The 26302-nt window shown below is 42.9% G+C and overlaps 1 protein-coding gene across 2 annotated transcripts; it reads left to right on the plus strand.

Moving 5' to 3' along the window:
* The first annotated feature begins 538 nt into the window (after nt 1-538).
* Nucleotides 539-26302, plus strand: CRK (CRK proto-oncogene, adaptor protein). 2 transcript variants are annotated; one of them, XM_082678337.1, is made up of 3 exons: nt 539-822; nt 11361-11896; nt 23687-26302. In XM_082678337.1, the coding sequence occupies exons 1-3, from the start codon at nt 582-584 to the stop codon at nt 23822-23824; spliced, it is 915 nt and encodes a 304-aa protein (XP_082534463.1). In that variant the 5' UTR covers nt 539-581; the 3' UTR covers nt 23825-26302. The 2 variants fall into 2 exon arrangements, with proteins under 2 accessions (XP_082534463.1, XP_082534464.1); XM_082678338.1 differs by having other exon boundaries at nt 11361-11726; nt 23687-23823.

Genomic DNA, 26302 nt, shown 5'->3' on the forward strand with positions numbered 1-26302 from the left:
ACCTTTGCACCAGCAGGACAAATGTGGTCAACTGTTTGCTGAATGAATCAATGAAAACAAGAACTTTAGCAGGCCTGGGGAGAAGCTGGAGGAACCATCAGAAAAAGACTGTCTCAGGGAACTCAGGCCCTGGGGCCACATCACCTTTTTACTCTAATTTTGTCTCCTAGTCACTGCCTAGAAACCTGGGCCTTCCAGGAACTTGAAACCCGGAGAAGCGAAGAACCCTGTGGCCAACAGTGGACTGGTAGCTGAGGCCCCGCCCCTCGGCCTTAGACTCCGCCTCTCCACCCTCTGCAGTCCCGATCCCCGCCACGCGACGACGCCCAAGAGGTCGCATGCGCAGTGCGCTCAAGAGCTGTGCCTTGCCCTTCTCCCAATGGCGGGCCGCGGTCCCCTTCCCGGCATCCTCCCAGGGGCAGGGAGCGCGTCATTTCCGGTGGGGAAGGCCCGCGGCCTCCGCCGCCATTTCGGGCGCTGCTGAGAGGCTGAGACCCGAGCCGGTCCGCTGGGCGGCGGGCGCCGGGGCTGGAGGGGCGCGCGCGGCGGCGGCGGCCCAGCGTGTAGGCGCGGAGGCGGCCATGGCAGGCAACTTCGACTCGGAGGAGCGGAGTAGCTGGTACTGGGGGCGGCTGAGTCGGCAGGAGGCGGTGGCGCTGTTGCAGGGCCAGCGGCACGGGGTGTTCCTGGTGCGGGACTCGAGCACCAGCCCCGGGGACTATGTGCTCAGCGTCTCCGAGAACTCGCGCGTCTCCCACTACATCATCAACAGCAGCGGCCCGCGCCCGCCGGTGCCACCGTCGCCCGCCCAGCCTCCGCCCGGTGAGGGACGGACGGGACGGGAGGCCCCGGGCGGGGGTGAGGGCCGCGTAACTCCCCAGCCTGGCCGGCTGCTCCTCGAGAGCTGACCCCCACGAGGGACGTAGGCAGAGGGCCGGAGTGACCGTGGCCCGGGGGACAGCCAGCTGCCGGGGCTCGCTCCCACGGACGAGCGGGAGTGTGTGGGGGAGGAGGAGCCGCTGACCCAGGCCTCTGGGTGTGACTTGGGAGGACAGCCCAGGGGAAGGGGAACTGCTTCGGCCCCAGGGTGGGGCTAGCGCCAGAGCAGGGCCGAGCAACGTGGGGACAAAAGAGCTGAGGGGGATGTTGGCACTGCGGGGGCATCACTTGGCAGCGGTGCCCGGAATGAATCCGATAATCCTACAAGTGGCTTTTTAGGCTTGAAACATTTCCTGCAGTGTTGGAGAGCCGGGTTTGGCCATACTCCCCTGGTGGCCTTTGGTAGGAAGTCACCGCATACTGGCCGGGAGGGATGGAGACACCCTCAGGAAACCGGTCAGCTTTTTCCTTTCTTGGGCATTTTTCCAAAATACTTTTACCGTCCTCTTCCCCCGCGGAGGACGAAGGTGGTGAGCTAAGTGCCTTGGTTATAAAAGAAAGGCCTCTGTGACCAGCCCAGAATAAGCTGATGACCGGCTGACTGTGTTCAAGAGATCTTAGCGTCCAGAGACTGCCCTCCACAATGAGGAGGTTCTAGTTTTCAAAGCGATTAGTGGAGGAAAGATTTTTTTTCAGGAAATAATTCAGAAATAAGACAGTGGAGACAATCACTTCCCTGAAAGTGAATGGAACTTCATTTTTTTCTTGGACCTCAGCATTGTCTGTCTTGTACTCCAGGGCCTCTCCTTGTTCAGTAACTTTGAGGGCTGTGGCCTGAGTCTTCCTAGATGTTGGGAACAGACCCTGCTGAGCTGATTCTCTGAGAATTTAAATTATCTGTACCGGATCTTCCTTGCCAGAGATTGAGATGTGACTCTCTTACCCATGCCATTGGAGTTGTTTGGGGAGTATTAAGGAGATTTAGGCACTTAGTACTTGAGATTTGTGAGGTACAGAGTAATTCTGAGGTTGCTGTTATCTGTGGAACAGCACCAAGAGTCTTAGCACCTTCTCACTGTTCCCAAGTTGAAGCAGTTTCATCCTGACCAGCTGAGACGAGATCCAGGCCAATCTCCTGTGAATTAGGAGGCTCCTGAACCAGCCTTTGCAGACTTGCCCTTTTAGGAGAGTCCTAATTTAGATTTATTCACTCTGGCCAGAAATGGGGAGATGGGGTAGTCTCTTTGTTGTTAACACATACCAATTTTAAAAAGAGAGTGGAGATTTTTTTTTAACTTTTTTTTCTTTTTAATAAATTTATTTATGTGTTTGTTTGTTTGTTTATTTTTGGGTGTGTTGGGTCTTCGTTGCTGTGTGCGGGCTTTCTCTAGTTGCGGTGAGCAGGGGCTACTCTTCGTTGCGGTGCACAGGCTTCTCATTGTGGTGGCTTCTCTTGTTGCGGAGCACCAGCTCTAGGTGTGTGGGCTTCAGTAGTTGTGGCACGCGGGCTCAGTAGTTGTGTCTCACGGGTTCTAGAGCGCAAGCTCAGTAGTTGTGGCACATGGGCTTAGCTGCTCTACAGCATGTGAGATCTTCCCAGACCAGGGCTCAAACCCATGTCCTCTGCATTGGCAGGCAGATACTTAACCACTGCGCCACCAGGGAAGTCCCAAGCGTGGGGATATTTAAGCCCACAGTTATCTGAGGTCTTTCTCAGTCTGGTTGGTTTAATAGCATTATAACATGAGATGGGAATATTTTTGTATTTACCCTAAATCAAATATGTTCTACTTTTTACCACCTTCATGGTGTTTAGGGTTTTGCATTACTGTGCAGTGACATGATGGCAAACGGTCCCTGAAACTCAATTCTCAACATTTTGTTTGTGTATGTGTTTTGTTGGTTGCAGAATGTGGAAATAGCAGCAGGCAGTTTTATTTGAGCTTTCCCCACATCTTGGTGTTACAACTTTAATCTCAGCTCTTACCTTAATATTGAGCTCCACCTTTTCATAACAGATATGAGGTCAGATCCTTGGCCCAAGAGAGAAGGTGTGGATTGCTAAAGTTTGTGCATGGGGTGTGGAAAGTTCATGGGCATTGTGGTCATTTTTCTTTCTGCCATGTACCCTATTTTCCACATAGGGCAATTGATTCAGTTGCTGTCTTTATAAAAACTATTTAGTCTCTGTTCTCCCCCTCCCCGTCCAGCTCTTATTCTTTTGAAACCACACAGAAGAATTTCTTGAATTTTAGAAAGGCATATACAATATTAATAGCTAACATTTATTGACTGGTTATTCTATGCCAGGCAGTTTGCTGAATACTTTTTTTTTTTTTTTTTTGCGGTACGCGGGCCTCTCACTGTTGTGGCCTCTCCCGTTGCGGAGCACAGGCTCCAGACGCGCAGGCTCAGCGGCCATGGCTCACGGGCCCAGCCGCTCCGCGGCATGTGGGATCCTCCCGGACCGGGGCACGAGCCTGTGTCCCCTGCATCGGCAGGTGGACTCCCAGCCACTCCGCCACCAGGGAAGCCCCCCCTTTTTTTTTTTTTCTTCTGAATACTTTATGTGCCTTGTCTCATTTACTGTCTATAACGATCTAGTGAGGAAAGTACTATGATCTCCACTTATTAAAATATTTCCATTTTATAGGTGAGGAGACTGAGAGAGATAAAGTAAATTGCCCAAAGTCACACAGCTAGTAAATGACTGAGCCAGAATTTGAACCTAGGAATTGTGACCTGAGAGCTGACACTATTACACTGTATTCCTTTCTGTCAAAGCCAGTTTTCTTTTGAGATCCCACAGTGCACTTTGAGGACTCAACACTTTTGTCTCTGCCCTCGGTCCCAGGTTCTGTTTAAAGACCAAAAGGAAAGAATGACAAGAAGAAACTGGCTTTAGTGTTCAGAGAATACACATCTGCTATCTGAAGTTGGTGACAAAGAGGCTTTTAATAACCTTATTTGGCAGATTGAATATGGGAAATGAGCTTTTTGTTTAGGGTTATATAGTGTATTTTGTAGAGATAATGTAGAAGATGAATTTGTATGGAATGGCTTAGATATAGATTTTAGAGGCATAGGGACAAAATGGACCAGGTATTCTCAACCTTTTCCAGTGAACCTGTTTGGTGTTTTTTTGTTTTGTTTTTTTAAATATTTATTTATTTCTTTGGCTGCACTGGGTCATAGTTGTGGCATGCAGGATCTTTAGTTGTGGCATGTGGGATCTAATCTGACCAGGGATCAAACCCGGGCCCCTGCATTGGGAGCGTGGAGTCTTAACCACTGGACCACCAGGGAAGTCCCCACCAGTGAACTTGTTTTTAACATAAGCGTTTAGCTCCCACAGGCTACCAGTGCTGCCATTGCCTGGAAGTGACCTGACTGTGCCCCAGGGCCATAGCACAGGGCTTGGTCAAGTCTACTGGTCATACTCTGTCAGCTGTACCTCTTGGAAAGACTTTGCAATCATTGATGGATCCACTAGTTTTTTCCTCTTGGAACATGAGGTTTTACTAGACCTTGTCCAGTAGACAATCAATAAAACTGAGTAAATATGACTTGGGAAAGTAGTTATAAGCTTGTGCTCTGAAGCCTGGGTTTGAACCTTCCTTACCTGCTGCTTACTACTCATATAACTTTGGGCAGCTTCTTTAACGTCTCTCTGCCTCAGTTTCCTTATCTGTGAAAGAGGAGAAATAGTAATACTGACCTCATAGGGTTGTTTCGAGGATTCAGTGAGTTTTAGTGTATTAGGAATGGAACTGGCATATAGTTAGTAAGTACTCAGTAAGCATTAGGTATATTAATCTGTGTGGTTGAGAGGGAAGAGTTGAAGCAAGGTGGAAAACTGTTCTCAGCTTTGAGAGGCTTACAGCATGTCTGAAGGAGTAAGTGCTGGGTGGAGGGGGGTGGGGTGCATCAAGAAGCGTGAAAGAACCTTGGATCCAGTACATGGAAATAAGATGGCGCCTGCCGTCACCTGCTCAACCCAGAGCCTCCCACCTGTTGCTCTAGTGGGTGAGTGGAGCATAAAAACTTGCCTCGTTTTGGGGGTGGGGGTAGAAGCTAGGGTGATAACTGTACTGCCTCTTCAAGGTGGTGCTGGGTCAAGACACTTCTGGAGATCTTAGGGGACTGCGCGTTATTTACTGCTGCCTTTTTGTACCTTCAGCATCTGTTTCATTTGTTTACCTCATCTTTGTAGTTCTCAAGTCTGGTGCTCATGATTTGCTCTTTAATATTAGAGTATCCCTCCATTCATTGGTTCTGGAGAAGTTCTTCAGTGAGTTACTTAAAGGTTTTAGACCAAAAAAAAAAAAAAATTCCTTGGTAAAAGGAGGTGGGTTTATTTATTGCAGAACTTCTCCAAGCCTTTACTATGCTCATGTGAAATTATGACTCTAAGAGAGGCAGGTATTGGATACTGGGTCTTTCAAAGCAGTTTGACCACGGAACTTCTTGAGAAGCATCTTGAGATTCTGTGGAAGCTTCTCTAGGAAACAGTGCAGCAGACTCTGGATTTGGGGATGAATTGAAAACTTCTAAAGGAATTCGGAGGTTTGGGGGTGTGTGTTAAACTGATTTGCTTTTTATTGGGCACCTATAATATACCAGCTACTTTCAGGAACTTTATTAGTTAGGAATTAGGCCCTGTGAGAAGTTAAATAACAGCTAATATAGCTAGGAAATAGAGACAGAATTCATCAAACCTGGTGAGTCTGAATCTGCAAAGTATACCATGCTGACATCCACCATTTTTAGGAAGTTCTATTTGCTTAGGAAACCGTACATCTTGATACGTCTTCAGTATACTTCCTTTTTTTTTTAACATCTTTATTGGCGTATGATTGCTTTACATTGTTGTGTTAGTTGCTACTGTATAACAAAGTGAATCAGCTATATGTATACATATATCCCCATATCCCCTCCCTCTTGCGTCTCCCTCCCACCCTCCCTATCCCACCCCTCTAGGTGGTCACAAAGCACCGAGCTGATCTCCCTGTGCTATGCGGCTGCTTCCCACTAGCTATCTATTTTACGTTTGGTAGTGCATATATGTCCGTGCCACTCTCTCACTTTGTCCCAGCTTACCCTTCCCCCTCCCCATATCCTCAAGTCCATTCTCTAGTAGGTCTGTGTCTTTATTCCCGTCTTGCCCCTAGGTTCTTCATGACTTTTTTTTTTTTTTCCAGTATACTTTCTCAAATGGAAGTCAGTGGCCTTGTTAGCCCTTTGTATTGGACAGGTAGTGAGAGTGCTTAAGCAGCCTCTATAAATAGCATAGGCAGAGGAGAAAGAGGGAATGAGAATTAAAGAGGAAGTGCTGTGAGACTGAGAGGCTGATGATGGAGCCACTGTGGTGGTGCCCATGCCAGAAGTGACCTGGCCTGTTTAGCCCACAGAGCTCTTGGGTGTTCTTCGTAAAACCTCCAGAGAGTGGTCTTGTAAAGACTGATGTAACTTGAGGGCTGAAATGCTTAGAAGTAATGAGTTGAGCATGTACAACTCTTTTGGTTAAAAGATACTTCTGACTGCATTGATTTTGATTTCTGATTGTGTTCATAACTGCACATTCAGAATCCAGCACAGGTTTAATGTAAAACAAGTCAGTGAGGTTTTCCAAGTCCCAGCTATGAGAACTCTGTTGTTCTGTTCTCTAGACTGACTGACTGTATCTCCTTCCTTTCCCGCCCTTCTATTTCCTGCCTTTGGCTGTTTGTGGTTGGAAGGAGATGAACTAAGGAAAAGGAACCAGAACGCATAGCTGTGGTGAGGTTTGGGCTTATCTGGGGCTTATGTATGTTCTGTTCCCCCTTCTTCTCTTCTTCTGGATCAGCAAAGCTTGATTGCCCCATATATCTAACTGTAACTGCTGCAGCAGTACACAAAAACAGGTATTCCTCTATGGAATAATTATAGTGTCATTAGAATAGGAAAAGAGGGAATTCCCTGGCAGTCCAGTGGTTAGGACTCCATGCTTTCATTGTCCTGGGCCTGGGTTTGATCCCTGGTTGGGGAACCAAGATCCCATAAGCCGCTTGGCGTGGCCAAAAAAAAAAAAAAAATATATATATATATATATATATATAGTTTTTTTTAAAGAAAGGTAAAGAATTTATAGGTAAATTTTCACTTGGTGTTTTCCTTGTATTTTTGTGTCTGTTGGAATTGCCAAGCAAAAATCAAACAAAAAAAATAGTGGGCCCAGTTCACATCATGAAGCATTTGAGCAAGAAGTGAATTGAACCAACTTGCTACCTTTCTGGCAGATGAACTGACGGTTTGTTTTCAGAATTCTCACACTGATCTTTTTAAGGGACTTGGCTTAGTCGTCTTATTTGTTCTTCTAAACCCTATCCCACCCCCCAATCCCCCCCAAAAAAAACCAAAACACATTTCACTTGGGATAGTACAGTAATTGGAGAAACGATAACAGTGGATGGAAGGGAGCAGTTGCCATCTTAGAATGAAAAGAGTACCTTAGAAGCATTCAGGGGACTTCCCTGATGGTCTAGTGGTTAGGACTTGGAACTTGCACAGCTGGGGGCCTGGGTTCCATCCCTGGTGTGATCCCTGGTTGGGGAACTAAGACCCCCAAGCTGCACAGTGTGAGCAAAAAAAAAAAAAAAAAAAACTGTTCAGGAACAGAAAGAGCTGCTCTTTTATTGTGATTTTGTTGTATCTTAGAACATAATTTGTTGTTGCCACTAGTTTTTGTAAGAGCATGTCTCCAGTTGGAAGTGAAAGCCAGGGGAAAAAAATAATGTCTTCCTAAGACATGCTGCTACACTCCTTGCTTACTAACCACACTGTGTATGCTTGTATCCCCAACTATGCTGTGAGTTTCTCAAACTGGGAACAGATTTTGATTTAACTTTTCCTCACTTCAGAGTTATGTTCATTAAGAATAATATCTAACATGGGATTTCCCTGGTGGTCCAGTGGGTAAGACTCCATGCCCCCAATGCAGGGGGCCCGGGTTTGATCCCCGGTTGGGGAACTAGATCCCGCGTGCCGCAACTAAGATCCCGCCTGCCGCAACTAAAGACTCAGTGCAGCCAAAATAAATAAGTAAATAAAAATATTTAAAAAAAGAATAATATCTAACACTTAATAAGCACGTACAGTCTGCCAACCACTGTCCCAAAAGGGTGACTAGTGAAAACCATATTAGCTGTTGTACCTTGGAATGTAGTTGGGTAAATTCTAGCAAGGGAGCTTTTCTTCCCAGGTGTCATCAGGACCATTTTCTAAGCTGGGGTGCTCTGCTGGTGTGAAGGTTCTCCCTACCACTTTGCCCTGGAGGCTTTCTTGACCAGGCAGTGCTAAGTAGGTCTTCTTGGAGCTCACACTGACCCTATCCTTAACATAGTTCCACAGACCTGAAAGTTCACTATAGCCTACCGGTGATAGGTGAGATAGCCATGCATCTCGTTTACCAGACTTGAATAGGAATAATTGCCCATCAGTGATCCGCTTTAGTGAAGAGAAACTCCAGAATATAGCACCACCATGCTCTGGTATGGTCATAACCAAAATCATCTCTCCAGTCCTGTACTTGGAGCTATTGGGTTGCATTATGCTGGTGTCTGATGAGTGTTTGCCATAGATGGACAGTCCTGGGTTTGGGCATGTATTTCAACATCTTGAGTTGGAGAGACAGCCAACATTATTGAATGTGGGCTATTAACTTGTTTTAGTTTACAGCCATGAATTCCACAGATGGACTTTTGCAATATAAGAAATGTGCATCTGTCCTCTCAATTGTGTCTTGATCTTTCTTTCATTTGGGTGAAAAGAGAAGGCACTCATCAGTACTCATTCTGTATTGAGGACTTTTGATTAACTTCCAAAGTTTGTCTCCTCACCTGTCTCCAGTAGAGAATTTTAAATGTACTTTTTCTGGTCTTTCTGGAAGAAGTGTTTTCTTCTAACATTGAACGAAATAGTTTGGTCTCATTTTTTTAGAGTGGTGAAGTGATTTAGACAGCTGGGCTACCACAATGTTCCTGTTTCACAGCATTAATGGCAAAGGGTTTTAGATGGGTGGGCTAGTCTTAATAGGAGTGGAGAGGGTAGATTGGCTGTTTCCCTTAACAAAGGAATCGAACAAGTAACTTTCACAAAAGAAGTACAAATAGTCAATAAACATGAAAAACATCAAACAATCAAAGATGTTATTTAAGAAGAGATATCCCTGCTGTTTGGCAAGGATATGGGGGAAATGGGAACTCATAAACTACTGGTGGGAGTGTAAAACTATACAAACTTTTTGGAGGACAGTTTGGCAACATAAACCTTAATGTAATTATTATTTTTTTTAAAAAACTATTTATTTATTTATTTTGGCTGCATTGGGTCTTTGCTGCTGTGGTGAGGCAGGCTTTCCCTAATTGCGGTGAGTGGGGGCTACTCTTCGTTGTGGTGTGCGGGCTTCTCATCGCGGTGGCTTCTCGTTGCGGAGCACGGGCTCTAGGCGCACGGGCTTCAGTAGGTGCGGCCTGTGGGCTCAGTAGGTGCGGTGCGTGGGCTCTATAGCGCAGGCTCAGTAGTTGTGGCGTGCTGGCTTAGTTGTTCCGTGGGATCTTCCCAGACCAAGGCTCGAACCCGTGTCCCCTGCGTTGGCAGGCGGATTCTTTTTTTTTTTTTTTTGGCAGGCGGATTCTTAACCACTGTGCCACCAGGGAAGTCCAACCTTAATGTTCTTAATGTTTTTTTTGTTTTTTTTTTTGATGTGGACCAGTTTTAAAGTCTTTATTGAATTTGTTACAGTATTGCTTCTGTTTTATGTTTTGGTTTTTTGGCCTGCATGTGGGATCTTAGCTCCCCGACCTGGGATCGAACCCGAACCCCCTGCGTTGGAAGGTGAAGTCTCAACCACTGGATCGCCAGGATGTCCCTAAACCTTAATGTTCTTACCCTTTGATCCAGCAATTGCATTTCAAGGAGTTTATCGTGAGGAAGTAATAAAAATGTTCATTAGTAGACCAGAACAAAAACATAACAGCATTGTTTGCAATAGTGAAAAGTTGGGAATATTTTATAGCCATTAAAAGTCATATTCTTGAAGAATATGGGGAAATTTTTATTATATAAATATTATATAATAGAATATTGTATAAAGTAAAACATTTTTATTTTACAGTAGGAAAAGGGGCAAGGTATAAAATTATAGTAATCTAGTTATAAAAATGTATTTATGGGCTTACCTGGTGGCGCATTGGTTGGGAGTCCGCCTGCTGTTGCAGGGGACACGGGTTCGTGCCCCGGTCTGGGAAGATCCCACATGCCGCGGAGCGGCTGGGCCCGTGAGCCATGGCCGCTGAGCCTGCGCGTCTGGAGCCTGTGCTCTGCAACGGGAGAGGCCACAACAGTGAGAGGCCCGCGTACCGCAAAAAAAAAAAAAAAAAAAAAAAAAAAAACTCCATGAAAAAGTTTTTGTAGAGCTATGCATTCCTTTATCAGGAAACCAAATAGTAAACAATCCAATTAAGATACTGATATTTTGGGTGCTTAGCAGAATGCAAGTTAAAGGTTTGTATTCCTCATTAGAAACTTTGTTTCTTATTTGAAGCAAAATACATTCATTTATTATCCTTCAATTCTAGAATCTCAGGATAGGGAGGGAATGCAGTTTAAAGTATGCCCTGTGTCAAAGGCCTCACACATCTTTGTGTCATGTGAATTTTAGGCATTCCTAATATGTCCTTTCTCTTGGACCCTCAGTGTGTCATCAGTTTGAGGATTTTAACCCTTCTTTATTTTCCTGAGCATCCTTGTTTACCTTTTTCAAGACCTGTTTGTTTCTAAGGGAACAGTCCAGTTTCCATGTTTTATTTAAGTGAAGATCTTATGAGTTGATTTTCAAGCAGTTAGCTTCTTAGTTTGTTGTCAGAAGAGAGATTGAGGTCATTAATTGTAGATTAAAAAGATAGTCTAAAACTTTTTCTTATTAGGAATTGTACATTCTAGATGTGAAGATACGAATGTATGATCCTGGTATAGATATCAAGCTCTCCCCACCTCTTCCTGGGATAGCTGCTGCAACTTATGAAAAAGGAGAGCTTGCTACATTTCCTGAGGTTGAAAAGAAGATTGTAACACAGCCTTGAACCGTTTGTACCCTGTAAATGCGATGGCAACAGAACACTTGGGGAGAATGAGCAAGAAGTCTCCATGTGGCTCTGTCTTTGATTCAGTATGAGAGCATGTCATGACTGGTGTGGTTGGCCTTCTGACTCTGCTGCAGGTGGTGATAGGCATCTTTCTTCCTGGGGAATGTTTGAGCTACAAAGTATGATTTTAGTTTACTATTAGGAGAAGCAGTTATTTATTCTAGACAGGTTTTTTTTTGTTTGTTTGTTTCTTTCTGATTAAATATTGACTAAATGTGTTTGGGAAATGCTTAAAATCTACATTGCATCTCCAGTATAATATATCTTTAAATAATACCCTGCTCTGTTTTTTTCCAGGGGTGAGCCCCTCCAGACTCCGAATAGGAGATCAAGAATTTGATTCATTGCCTGCTTTACTGGAATTCTACAAAATACACTATTTGGACACTACAACATTGATAGAACCAGTTTCCAGATCCAGGCAGGGTAGTGGAGTGATTCTCAGGCAGGAAGAGGCAGAGTATGTACGAGCCCTCTTTGACTTTAATGGGAATGATGAAGAAGATCTTCCCTTTAAGAAAGGAGACATCCTGAGAATCCGGGATAAGCCTGAAGAGCAGTGGTGGAATGCGGAGGACAGCGAAGGCAAGAGGGGGATGATTCCAGTCCCTTACGTCGAGAAGTATAGACCTGCCTCCGCCTCAGTATCGGCTCTGATTGGAGGTAACCAGGAGGGTTCCCACCCACAGCCACTGGGTGGGCCGGAGCCTGGGCCCTATGCCCAACCCAGCGTCAACACTCCGCTCCCTAACCTCCAGAATGGGCCCATTTATGCCAGGGTAATCCAGAAGCGAGTCCCTAATGCCTACGACAAGACAGCCTTGGCTTTGGAGGTACATAACGTGTAAAATGTAGAAAGAAGAGATCTGCTACAGGGTCTCCCTTTCAGACCTCTTAGAGCTTTGTAGGAATGCTGAATACAAGCAACAGCATTGTGATGTTGTTATAGATGTCGAATGGTACTTTACCATTAAGTACTGATTTTGGCATTTAATGTTGGGTTTTCTCTTTTTTATGGAAAACCTATTTTGGAATGAGTAAGCTTAAAACTGTATAACTGAATGTTCTGATTGATCTACTAAACCATACTTTGACTACTTTAATAACACTACCTGAATTCACAGGAATTAACCTAAAATATTTTTTCTCATCTTCTATGTTCTAATCTGTTTCTTTCTGTTTATCATTATCTAAAACAAGGTGGGCTCACACAGATTTGAGTACAGTAAGTGGTGTCTATCAAAATACTTAAACTAATTTTCTTATAAAAATATAATGTTTTTACTTTAGGGGGTATGGGGTTTCTTACCATTGATTGATTGTATTCATCAAGTAATTCAGGAGGAATGGTAAAGTGTATAGGTATGAAGAGATACATACCCAAAAGTATTAATTCCCAGGAGCAGCAGGTTTACTTGGTCTTTGTTGTTTAATGCATTTTTTTTTTTTTTTTTTGTGGTACACGGGCCTCTCACTGTTGTGGCCTCTCCCGTTGCGGAGCACAGGCTCCGGACGCGCAGGCTCAGCGGCCATGGCTCACGGGCCCAGCCGCTCCGCGGCATGTGGGATCTTCCCGGACTGGGGCACGAACCCGTGTCCCCTGCATCGGCAGGCGGACTCTCAACCACTGCGCCACCAGGGAAACCCTCTGTTTAATGCATTTTATAGACAAGAAGCCAGTTCCTCCTGAGGAATAAAGTTTTGCCTTTTACGGGTGAATAGTTATCCTTGGTAGCCCACCTCCTCTCGCCAACCATTGCATTGTATTTATTCCTGTCTTTAGCTCTCACAGCTTTGTCCCTTATCTCCTCTCTTTCTCCTTCCGTCCCTCCCTTCTTTTCTTCTTCCTTTTTGAGTTATGCAGAGCTAGTGGTTCAGCATAAAAGCTAGTGTAGAAGTAGCATGCTTTCCAATCTTTCAGAGCCTTTCAGATATGGTAACTTGAATGTAAGTAGCTAAATTTCATAAGCACAGGCTGTAGTTTTGTGAGCACAAGTTAGCAGAGAAGGTGCAAAAGTATATTCTTGTAAACTGAAATCTCTAAATTTTGTTTCCTTTGGGTCATGTTTATACACTGAGGCGGGGGAGCTGCCCTTTAAGTGGGAGTATTAGCCTGTACAGTGAGCTGGAATTTATTTGAAGTAGTCTCTGATGTTGCTGGATTTGAAATTTTTCTTTTACATTCTGAATAATAGATGCAAAGGAGGGTTAGTTAGGTCTTACAGGTTTGACTGAAAAATGTGTGTTTTTAAGAGATCATGTTGTGACTTAATTGTGTCCTGGTTTTGATGAGAAATGAAATGTATATTGTCTAGGTCACACCACTTTTTCCCACTTAGAGTTTGGAGGGTAAGGAAAACAAGTTTCTAGCCTCATGTTTTCATTTAAGTTCAGATGATGGCAACAACCAACACAGTGCTGTGCTCATGACAGTTGTGACTCTTGACATTTATTGCAGACTCTGTTAGCACGGGGCTGGAGTGTGAAAATAGCATTCTTGGAACAAGCCAGCTGACACCCAGTAGAGAATAGTTATCACATTAATTTTGCTTCCATTTGCAATTCCTTTCTCAAAGAGAATTGTTTTGTTTTGTCTTCTGGCTGCACTGTGTGGCTTGCAGGATCTTAGTTCCTTGACCAGGGATTGAACCGGGGCCCACTGCAGTGAAAGCGCCAAGTCCTAACCACTGGACCAGGAGGGAATTACCAGAATTGTTTTTTGTTTTTTAAATTAATTAATTAATTAATTTTTTGGCTGCGTTGGGTCTTCGTTGCTGTGCGCAGGCTTTTTCTAGTTGTGGCGAGCAGGGGCGACTCTTCGTTGCGGTGTGCGGGCTTCTCATTGCGATGGCTTCTCTTGTTGCGGAGCACGGGCTCTAGTTGCGTGGGCTTCAGTAGTTGCGGCACATGGGCTGTAGAGCTCAGGCTCAGTAGTTGTGGCGCATGGGCTTAGTCGCTCTGCGGCATGTGGGATCTTCCCGGACCAGGGATCGAACCTGTGTCCCTTGCATTGGCAGGTGGATTCTTAACCACTGCTCCACCAGAGAAGTCCCACCAGAATTGTTTTGAATGATGCCTGCCTTGATCAGAGGCTTTAGTGCCCAAAGATGGTTGAGCTGTTCTGCTACTGTGAAACCTAAATCTTGCAAAATAAAAACTAAAGTGGAAGACTAGTTTATGATTTCAGTAAGTTTTCTTTTTTGATTGGATATTAGTTTTGAGCCACATATGTTGATTGATAAAGATAGCTTCTTTCAAGTTAGAACAAATACCCCAAATAATAGCTTTAAAACACTGTATGTACTTAATAAAATATGTTAGTTTAGCATCATAGAAATCTAGAGCTGGAGAAGACCTTAGATATCCTTATTCGTTGTATGAAAAAAACTTACCTTGAGACAAATCGAATGGGTTGTTTAAACTAGTTGGAGGTGGAGATATGAGGAACCCAGATCTACCTTGGTGCCTTTTCAACCATACCCAGATTCAATCTGTGCTTCTTTTTGTTTTAGAACAGTGATGCTGCCCTCCTCAGTGTAAGTTTTGTGTGGTTTCACTGACAGCATATCTTAGTTGTATTCTCTATGCAGGGAGGCAGTTTTCCTTTCCCATCTCTGGTTTTTCATAGGAGCTGATGCCTCATCCCTGTTGAGATGAGGCTAGGAGGTAAGATTAGGAGACTCTGGCTTTCTGACTGTAGCATTCTGATAAGAAAAATATTCATTGCTATATTTGACCCACTATAAATTTAGATCTGTAGATGAGCTAGGCACGTTTTAGTGGAGTCTTACAGTTAACTTGAAAATGATAAATTAGAATCATTGCATTTTAGAATTGGATAGAACCCTAGACATAATAGGGTTCAGACTGCTCTACAGTGCCCTAACATTTCCCAGGAGGTAGCTGAGGATGCAAGATTCTGGGTTCCCTCTCTTGCTTTTAATCAAAGCAACTCTGTTTTTCACTGTGTTATATATCAGGGTCTCTCTAAGATTTTTTAAGTACAGAGGGTTTCTGTACTTTAAAAAATAAATTTAAAAAATTGTTCAAGATCCACCTGTCCTCATCTTACAGATGGCTGTTTCCTGCATGGTATATTTGCTGTGAACAGAGTCCTCCAGTAGAATATAAATTAATGCCTATTTCCTCTTTTCCTGCCCATCAGATTTCTCTAGTAGGAATGAAGCCTGTTGGAAAGAAGGGATTAATTCTAGCTAACAACCAAAGTAGGGGTATTCCTCTGCCCACTGTAATTCTGGGGGAATATAACTGAACCAGGAAGACACCATCCATCTGTTCCATCCGGAGCTTCTAATGAAGACGGATTTTAAACAAATGTAGATATGCTGAGTGTTTTGAAGGAGAAACACTGGAAGTAACACTAGAACAGTGCAGAGGCACCTTTTATCTTTTTGATCTTAGATTTGATCTAAGTTTTTTGGTTTTTTTTTTTAAAGAAATGGAAGTTTATTTTTATTTTTTTCTGGCTACGTTGGGTCTTCGTTGCTGCTTACAGGCTTTCTCTAGTTGTGGCGAGCAGGGGCTACTCTTTGTTATGGTGCACGGGCTTCTCATTGTGGTGGCTTCTCTTGTTGCAGAGCCAGGGCTCCAGGTGCATGGGCTTCAGTAGTTGCAGCATGCGGGCTCTAGAGCACAGGCTCAGTACTTGTGGCACACGGGCTTAGTTGCTCTGCTGCTGATCTAAGATTTTGATTTGATTGGTTTTTGTTTCATGCTTATGACTCCATGAGAACTTGAATAGTGAATTTATCTTGTAAATTGCAGGTGTTAAAGTTTATTTTATGCCTCTGTAGACTGTCCAGAATAATCACATTATATATTTTTTCTTTTTTTTAATATTTATTTATTTTTTGGCTGCATTGGGTCTTAGTTGTGGCACGCGAGATCTTCATTGAGGCGTGCGAGCTTTTCTCTAGTTGTGGCATGTGGGCTCCAGAGCGCGTGGGCTCTGTAGTTGCAGCACTTAGGCTCTCTAGTTGTGGCGCTTGGGCTTAATTGCCTTGTGGCATGTGGGATCTTAGTTCCCTGACCAGGGATCTAACTGGCGTCTCCTGCATTGCAAGACGGATTCTTAACACTGGACCAACAAGGAAGTCCTTCACATTATCTTTTTTAATAAATTTATTTATTTATTTATTTTTGGCTGCATTGGGTCTTCCTTGCTGCACGTGGGCTTTCTCTGGTTGCAGTGAGCGGGGGCTACTCTTCATTGTGGTGTGCAGGCTTCTCCTTGCGGTGGCTTCTGGGACACGGGCTCAGTAGTTGTGGCTCACGGGCTCTAGAGCGCAGGCTCAGTAGTTGTGGCACACGTGCTTAGTTGCTCCGCAGCATGTGGGATCTTCCCGGACCAGGGATCGAACCCTGTCCCTTGCATTGGCAGGTGGATCCTTAACCACTGTGCCTCCAGGGAAGCCCCCCCCCCCCACCCATTATCTTTAAATGTACTAATCATGTAACTTCCATTTTCTGGCATCTTTCCTTTGGTAGATAAGACTTCTGAGTAACCAGGGAGCTTCTCAGGTGGACTTAGGCATGGACCTGTCCTGCAGAGCACAGATAAGGGACGGTGTAAAGTGTTTTGGGTCCCTGATTATATGCAGCAGTGACTACATCAACTCTACATCTCCCCATGTGGAACTCTGTGAAACTTAAGTTATTTAGGCCTTTTGACCTATGTATGGAAAAGCGGAGTGAAGACCTTAATTTTCCCTGTGATCCAGAGAGAAAAAATGAGATTAGAAAGTAGAAGAACCTGAGTGACAAGTCTTGGCTGTGTTCAGTTTGTCTTTTTCTGGAATTGTAGCTGTAGATTTCTGTATTGTTCATTGAGACAGGTGTCTACTTTCCGTCTCCTTCCATCCTTTTTGGACTTCTTCATTTCAGATTACAGTATCTCAATGGGAAGAGAGTTTGGAAGTAACTAATCCAGCTTCTTGGACATTGAAGGCAGGCCCTCTGGTATCCTTAGAGATAAATTAAAATAATTTTTAAATTAAAGTATAGTTGATGTACCATATCATGTAAGTTACAGGTGTACAACATAGTGATTCACAATTTTTAAAGGTTATACTCCATTTATAGTTATTAGAAAATATTGGCTATGTTCCCTGTGTTGTAAATATATCCTTGTAGCTTATTTTATTTTATTTTTTGATAGTTTATTTTTGTTTTTTGTTTGTTTGTTGTTTTTTTTTGGCCACGCCGCACGGCATGTGAGATCTTAGCTCCCCGACCAGGGATTGAACTCGCACGCACTGTGGTGGAAACGCAGAGTACCAACCACTGGACTGCCAGGGAAGTCCCCCTTGTAGCTTGTTTTGTACATAATAGTTTGTACCTTCTTAATCCCGTATCCCTGTCTCTCTGACCCTCCACCCCCAGATGATTTTTTTTTTTTTTTTGTGGTACGTGGGCCTCTTACTGTTGTGGCCTCTCCCGTTGTGACGCGCAGGCTCAGCGACCATGGCTCACGGGCCCAGCCGCTCCGCGGCATGTGGGATCTTCCCGGACCGGGGCGCGAACCCGTGTCCCCTGCATCGGCAGGCGGACTCTCAACCACTGCGCCACCAGGGAAGCCCCCCCAAATGATTTTTAAACATGTATTTGAATTATCTCTACTTTTGGGGAGCTCTATCATCCACAACAGTGTAGTCTAGAGGTTCCAAACTTTCTTGGATCATAGAACCCATAGTGTTTCAGTAATATTTTACAATGTTCCAGGCCAAATGAAATACTTAACAGTTCCATTTATTAAGTCAGTAGGTTCAAACAGCTTAAATATTTATATCTTAATAACTTAGTACCCACTTGAAAAAATAATAAAAATAATTGGAAGAAAATAATATTTTTGTTTTAATAAAATCACTTCAGTTATTTAACTGATGAGATGTGTACACCTCATTTTCTCAGACCTTGGGATCATATGAAACATTGCCACCTTCATTTCCTGTTCTACACTTATTTTCATGAAGTACTTGATTTTTATCATAGCAACTGCCAAAACCCAGCTTTACAAAGATTGACATCTTTGAAAGGGATGTAGTATAATCTGATGTCAGAATTTTTAACTGCCTCTAGCTGGTAGTTCATGTGACATAAGAGGTGTCAAGTATTGCTGTGTTTCCCTCAAAAATTTAAAATACTTGGTGGCACCCCTCTGAATTTGCTGCAGTGCCTCTGACACTGTACAGTTTGGGAACCTCAGGTCTAGTTCACTGGACTAGTTCTTAGAAAATTCTTTATGTTGAGCTAAAATGTACTTGCTCTATGTGGTCATCTCCCCACCTCTCACCAAGGGGATGGGGAACTTAGTTGCAGTCATTATTAGTTGTTGGTCTATAGAAAATCTTTTCTGACTTGGACTAGAATCAGGGTAAGACCTATCTTCAGTGAGGTGCTTTTGCTCTACACCAGGAAGCCTATCTACCAGTTAAATCTCAAAGACCTGCAACTTTCCACCAATATGAGCCATGCCCATTTCAGTCCATCTCTGAGGCAAGTGAATCATTAAGGCTGGATTGTCGTCACTTTGTCTTCACTGATTTGAAAGATTTTAGATGGACCCTAAATATCACCTATTCCTTAGATCAGGGGTCTGCAGACTTTTTCTTTCTGTAAAGGACTTTTAGGCCATCTGGCCTCTGTCACTTTGCCATTATAGCTAGAAAGCAGTCGTAGAAAACGACAAATGAGCTTGCTGTGTTCCAGTAAAACTATTTACAGAGGGGGCAGCAAGCTGGTTGTGGCTTATGGGCCATAGTTTGCTGACCCCTGTCTTAGATTGCTGTAGTTTTCGTACGTTTTTTTCCTCCTTCAGTCAAATCTTGAAATATTTACTAAATGTGTTCTTGATGTGTTTGAAAATATTTGAACACAAGGTCCCTGTACTCCATCTCAGTACTTGGTTTCCCTGGTTTTATTTATATGAAGTTATGTGTGTTTCCTGCCCTGAGCTCACTGGAATCGTGCAGCAAATCTGGATCAAAGGAACGTTGGCAACTGTTGATGCCTTTCATGTTAGAAGGCAAACTAGAAAAGCAGTCACCTGGGGTTACAGCAGCTGACTAGGTCACACAGCTCCCTGATGTCTCCTGTTTAATGCCATTTGGGCTCCAATTTCTTTCTCATTATCACTGGAACTCACTGGTGAAGGTGAACTGGGTAATCTTTTGCTCCTAGATCAATTCTTTTTTTTTTTTTTTTTGGCTTGTAGATCAATTCTAGGTTTGACTAATCTGTACCAAGATCATGATTGACCTTGGGAACTACACAGAGCTAGGGAACAAACCAGTGTGTTCCTCAAGTTCCCTGGGAGTGAAGAAACTGAAGTAACCACATTCAGTCCTCTTTACAGATGGTGCCATAATTTACTTGTGCACTTGCTCCTGAGGATGTGGTATATGGTTGAGAGGCTAGGAACTGATGGACTCTAAAATAGTACCTTGGTGGTGAAAGAATCATCACTCTCTCTCCTTTACAAGGTGTTAGTGAGGTCTGCCTCATAAAAGGAAAGGTTAACTGCTTCATAATGCTTTAGGTCCTTTATAAGTTCTTTCTTTTTCATTAGTATGCAGATGAGGATTTTTTTTTCCATCTATAACTTGAATTTTGAAATCAGTAGTGTTAGAACTAAGTTATTACTGCACTCACTGATTAGTACATTCCTTTGTGTCTTAAAATTGTAACATTTCTGGGGCAAGTATTCAGTTTTGCTTTCTTTGTCTTTGAAGTAGTACACCAAGCTTCAAACCTATATGCATCCCCTGGTCTGGCCTTGGGGAATTCTGCTTCAGAGTGTTGTTGCTTAACAGGAAGAGGAGCACAAATTATGGTGTCATGTCTGACTTGGAGAAAGAACTGGACTTAATGGAGCACCATGTTCCTAGACTGCCCCATCCCCTCCTGCACTCAGCCCCAGGCTCGACAGCTACCCTTTCTTCCACGCTGTTGGAGCTCGAGGGCCTCATGTGTTCTAAAGGATAGTCATGTTGCCTTTGGGACTTGTCTGTTCTTGACCCCCAACAGTCCCCATGTGCTTTGAATATTTTGGAAGAAAGAACCCATAGGGTATTAAACATAGGGTATTTAATTAATTAATTTTTTTTTTTAGGGTATTTAATTTTAATAAGGTCTTCCTCAAAGTATTTGTACTTCAAGGCAGCTTTGTGCAGGTTAATTAGCCTATTAACCACTTACAACTTTCTTCTTTTATCCATTTAAAAATCAGAATCGTTTCAGAGTCATAACACAGCTTTTTTTTTCCCACCCTGTGGTGGTTGGACTTCTCTGCCAAGAACCTAAGCAACTGTAAAAAAAGATTTTGGATTCTGGAAGATGGTGTGCTTTTCCTGAGCCCTTCTCTGTAGGGTAGAACCAAGAGAGTGTATACATCAGAGATGTTGTATGATGTCAGACTCTGATGTTGTCCAAAGGACTAATTTGCACTTCATTCGTCCCCCCAGTAACATCTTGCCGTATGGGAGCCCCAACTCATTTCTCCCTTCGAACTCTGAAGGAAGAAAGGCCTGAGGGCAGGTCAGCAGGTTTTGCCCTGTTTGTGGAGAAGCTAGTGTGGTTTTGTGGTGCTGATTAACAGCAAGGGGGTGGGTGGTCCACACTTCTACCTGCCCGTCACTGAGGGCTCTTTGGGATGTGATTTGAGACAACACTTTGAATGCTTAAGAATAATGGCAATCTTATAGTAAAAGAGAGGTGTTTAAACCTAGATTTTGGTATCAAGTAGAATGGTGGGCTTAAGGATGTATCCTGAAGAACGATCTTTTACAAAACACCTAGAAAAGCTGGATAAAACATAACAAACATTCCTTTCTTTTCACTTTTTAATTTAGATATGAAATCATTTGGTAGAACGTACCAATCCTAAGTATATAGCTCAGTGAGTTTACATGTATATATACATGTGACAACCACCCAGATGAAAGTATAGAACATTTTCAGCACTCCAGAATGTTCCCTCATGTTCCTTGGGTGTGTTTCTAATATCAGTAAAATGATGAATTCAGATATGACAGCTGGGATGTCATTAAACCAGCTTCTTGAAAGAAACTGGCCCCTTCATCCCCATCTGGAGGAGAATCTAACATGAGTGGCAATTTAGATTTTTGACATGAGCAAACACATCCCCGCAAATGTTTTCTTCTTTCTTAAGGTCAGGGACTTGTTATTATTCTGGGTCCAGCTACCTGAATAGCACTTTAGTATAACATGAGTGTTTTAACAGATAGTACAAATAAATAACAAAAACGGCGGTGGGAGTGCTGCACTTGATATAATTTACTGTATCATAGCAAGGGGCTAGCAGCACACGGGCAATTATTCCAGTAACGTGTTGTGTGTGTGTGTGTGTGAAGAGTGGGGAGTCAAAGGTAGTTGACAGTTCAGAAACAAGGAAAATTCACTAAGGAATAGTCACATTATGGAGTTTATGTAGAGGCTAACTTCTTGCAACACTGCAAGAATTTTATTTTATTATTATTATTTTTCATATTCTTTCCCTCGCACTTTTTTAAAAAAAATTATTTGGCTGCATTGGGTCTCAGTTGCAGCACTTGGGCTCTTTCGTTGCGGCACGTGGGGTCTTAATTGCGGCGTGGGGGCTTCTCTCTAGTTGTGGCCTGCGGGCTCAGTAGTTGTGGCGCGCGGGCCTAGTTGCCTTGCGGCATATGGGATCTTAGTTCCCCAATCAGCGATGGAACGCGCATCCCTTGCACTGAAGACGGATTCTTAAACACTGGACCACCAGGGAAGTCCCGAGGATTTTAAAAAGAAGAGAACAAGTGAGATAGTCTGAGAACTAGAATTGGGGATATAGGAGGAAATCTTTTAGATTGTCTTTACTACCAAGGAAATTTTCACTTGATGTTCCGGGCTTCCTCTCTTCAAAGACTGAAAATTTTTGCTTGTCATAGTTGGCCTGCTCAGATGTCAGGAACTGTATTGGAAGATTGCTGGGAATAAACAGAACCCTGGTGCTAGCAGCCTATAGGAACTGGATCTGTTTGGAAAGATGTACATGCACTATCATTTTTCCCTCTCCTCCCCTTACACCGTTAGCCTTCACTATCAACAGATCAAGCTGCTTTTTCTCACACTTGTGTCTTATCCCTTGTCTCTCTAATATCCGATGGTTTCTGTCTTCCTTTTCTCAGCATCCTATGACCCCCACAACCACTTTAGGCCTCTACGGTTTTCAGATAATTCTTTAGGAAACTGTAGACTGGCCAGTAGGCAACCTGTTTCCTCTGTGAGTGAGATCAAGCTGGTTTAAGAGAAGGCCCCGGCCTAGACTTGGGTTGGCTTTGGCCAGTAGTTGGCCTGCATTCTTAGGGAAGGAACCCTCAGGGCTGTGGGAGCATAATTTGAACGTTCTTGGTATAGCAGAAAGAACATAAATGGGCTTGGGAGCCAGGTATTTCTGGCCTCAAATCTCAGCCCTGTCATTGGCTTTGTGACCTCAGGTATAATATGGAATTGCTCTGAGCCTCAGTTTCTCATACGTAAAATGAAAACAATTTCTGTCTTATAGGGGTATAATGATTATTAGAAAATAATTTATATAAAATGCTCTCTATAGTACTTTATGAAAAGATAAATATGTAGTAGTTATTAATTTAATAAAACCAAATGAACAGTAATGTGTAGAAACAACTTGCCTGCTCAAAACGCAGATGTTCATAATTAAAGGATAGTCATAAAGTTCTTTAGTCCAGTGACACTTGGGGACTTACCTCACCATTGTTAAATACTTTGCTACAGGATGAATCCATTCATCAGACCTTGTCTTAAGATTCATAATAAGATAGAGGTATATCCTAGATTGTCAAAATTATCTGATGTTGCAACAGGAAGCTTTTTGTAACAGCAAAAACGTGATGTCCCCTTATTGTTAATGGACAAGTACCAAGTGGCACTGAGGGAGCAACAAGGTCTGTCAGTACATGGTGGGGTGGGAGTGGGGGGACTGGCAGGCAGTGGCCTGCCAAGTAAAACTTGCTGAAGAAGGTGGGGTCTTTCAGGGAGCTGATGGAATTTGGAGTCTTGGCCTGTACCTGCTCAAGTGGGAAAAGCCTTGCCTTGGTAGGAAGGTGATGAGAACACTTCATTTTCTGGGACCAAATGAAGTATGCTTCCCATGATTGCCTTCTGCTCTACAAGCAGCAGCAGGCCAGGATATGTGTACGAGAGTGGGCTGGGGGTTTGTGCTGCTATATGCCAGGGGTAGGAGGGCCAGTGTGGGTCAGGCAGGGAGCTAAGAGTAGTGGGTACAAAGATAAGAAATACTAGATCATTCTAGGTAGGGTTGCTCCTCCAGAGACAGTTGAGATTTCTAATCATGTTTTAGGATCCCTTCTATCTTCTGTACTCTGTGTTTTTCTGCACTGCTAAAATCACTTCTTCCTCCTGCCTGCATTAACCACAAGTAATCGGTCTGGTGGCTGGGGCTTGGGAGGCAGCGAATAGCCATTTCTGTGATATCAGCCCTAGAGCAATCACGTGGGCAGGGTATGGCTAACCAGGAATGGAGTTTTTCAGCTTGCATTCGTAACTGGAAATAAAGTGTTGTCCTTATTCTCCTCCTGCAGGTCGGTGAGCTGGTAAAGGTTACGAAGATTAATGTGAGTGGTCAGTGGGAAGGGGAGTGTAATGGCAAACGAGGTCACTTCCCATTCACACATGTCCGTCTGCTGGATCAACAGAATCCCGATGAGGACTTCAGCTGAGTATAGCTCAACAAACAGTTTTGCTCACAGATGGGAACAATCTTTTTTTTTTTTTCCAATTGCCATCTATACAATTTTCTTACAGATGTCAAAGCAGTCTAGTTTATATAAGCATTCTGTTACCTGTGATCTCTTTTAGACTGAACTACTCCATCCCTAGTCTTATTTACCATATTCAGGGTACGAAACTGGAGGGCTAGTGTGTTAACTTTTGAATTGGCAATTTTAGATGGTAGCAACGTTGCCTGAGTGTATCTGAAGGGATAGGTATCTTGCCTTCTTTCTCTCAGGCAATACAAATCAACCTGTGGAAAACTGATGGACAGGAGAGAAGTGTTGCACACTGCTTACCCTGATTTATTCAATGGTTTTATTTTCATTCTGAAATCATGCTATCAAATGGCAATAGACTGTTCCCTTCCACCCCCATGAAGTAATCATGCACCGTGTGATAGTACCCAGTGGGATTGCGTTTTCATTTATACAACATGACCATTGTATGACTCATTCTGACAGTTCAAATCCTGAGAATTCTGAGGACACTACAAGAGGCATTTGTCTTCCTTCCCAGTCAGTGCTTCATACTTTTTCTTGGGATTCTTTCAAGCCTTGTAATTCTTTTTCCCCAAACCTACAAATAGGTTGATTCTCAAGATAAGTGTTATTTTCATTCCAGATGATAAGCAGGGTGTGCAGAGCACTTTATTCAGTGCATAGCTTTAAGCCAGTATTGGATTCACTGCATGGACAGCCAAACTCCCAGCTCTCTGCCATCCCTCAAGGGGTCATAGTAGGTTCACATTGCTACCACAGCTAAATAGACTCCTGGCTAATGGGATCCAGCAGGGCCATTCTCCTGAGTGCCAGTATCCTATCAGGGGACTCTGGAATTCGTCACTTGTGTGTAGAGTGGAAGGACCAATCACTTAGAATATTCCATAGACGGTTGGGGGGCCAAATTCTGCCCTTTGCTTTATGTACAACTTGTATAAAAGTCAAGTTAAAATTACATGAGTTTGGGGATAGGGTTAGTGGTTTGAAAAATGTTTGAACCAATCATGAATTACTTATGTATTATTAATTTCATATGGCCAGAATAGTGCTTGAAGTACATTACGTTATAAACTGCCTTCATTTGGGGCTCTTTTTCTTTGTGTTCAAGTTTAGTTTACAAACCCTTTTAAGTATGGAGTGGTTTATATGGGGTCAGGTGCTCCAAAGAATTGACTTTTAAGACCAGAAATGATCTAGGCTATTTAGACTACAGTATGAAACTTTCAAAGTTAGTTCGCAGTCTAGAGGCACTTAACTGGTCTGTGGTGTGATATGACCAATAGAAACACCTTGTTTTTTGCTTTGGGCCTCATTTTAGAAAAGTAATGTAGCTTTCCAATTGTTTTGCATAGGTTAAGATTAATTTGTGTTCATTGAACATATGCCAAATCATGGTATCCCAGTGACTAGCACAATGCCTGGCACAGTTGGTGTATAGATACTTGTGTGAGTGAATGAGGGTTGTGCAGAAGCTCATTATATGGCACAGGGAAGCCAGCTGGCACAGGATTACGTACAGTACCACAAGCAAACTAATGAGTTGACGCTAATTTAATATATTTTTACCTCACACTAAGGTAATGCTTGATAAGGACCTTAATACTCGACTTTTAAAATGTTAGCACAGTGCTGTGCACATAGTGGGTGCTCAATGATGTTGAATGGACAGATTTGCAATACTAGACTTAATTCCATCTGACCACTCTGTTAAATTTTCAGTTAGAGCATAGACACTGTAAAATCCAAATACACATTAAATCTTGGTTTCCTAAAATGACATTTAAAATATTTGTAGAAAAGCTTTGTCACAACTGATTTGAATGTTTGTATTTTCTTTTGCTTCAATTTTGATATTGGCTTGTAATGTCTCTTTTCATCATATGTAATACTGGTGGAACATGCAACTCTACCCAAATCGTAAGAATTTCTCAATGATCGGTTGTCCAAAGCCGTTACATGAACTGTTGGATTAGATTTGGCTGGGTGTGACAGTTGTTGGACCTTAAGAAATCAAAGGACTTGTTAAAAGTATCTTCCAAAAGCAAATGCTAGAATCCTATTTAAGTGCATATGTACATTATCATAGAGCAAAATAAACTGAAATTGGCTGCTATATTTTATATAATAATTTCTGCAAAAGCCCGTTTTTTGGATACTAATATTTGACATGATTAATTCTTATTAATTTGTTGGAATTGTTTATTGTTAATAATGCAAATAGATAATTTTTAATTATCCTTAAGTAACATTTCACTGTTAATGGTTTGAAATGGATGATAAGCAAACCAATTTGAAATAAAATATGAACATGTGCCATTGTATTATAACACTATACACTTTCTTGACAGTTAAATTTTTAAAAAAATGTTTTTTTTGTAGCATGTATTGTATATGTTTATAGTATATGTAGTAAATAAAAATATG

Source organism: Grampus griseus, assembly GCF_964374135.1.
Source record: "Grampus griseus genome assembly, chromosome: 20".
NCBI classification, from domain to species: Eukaryota; Metazoa; Chordata; class Mammalia; order Artiodactyla; family Delphinidae; genus Grampus; species Grampus griseus.

Bases quoted from the DNA above. Each gene is read 5' to 3' on its own strand.
- CRK (XM_082678337.1), top strand. From the start codon at position 582: ATGGCAGGCAACTTCGACTCGGAGGAGCGGAGTAGCTGGTACTGGGGG. The intron at 823-11,360 runs GTGAGGGACGGA...GTTTTTTTCCAG, and splicing joins GCCCGCCCAGCCTCCGCCCG to GGGTGAGCCCCTCCAGACTC. The intron at 11,897-23,686 runs GTACATAACGTG...CTCCTCCTGCAG, and splicing joins AGACAGCCTTGGCTTTGGAG to GTCGGTGAGCTGGTAAAGGT.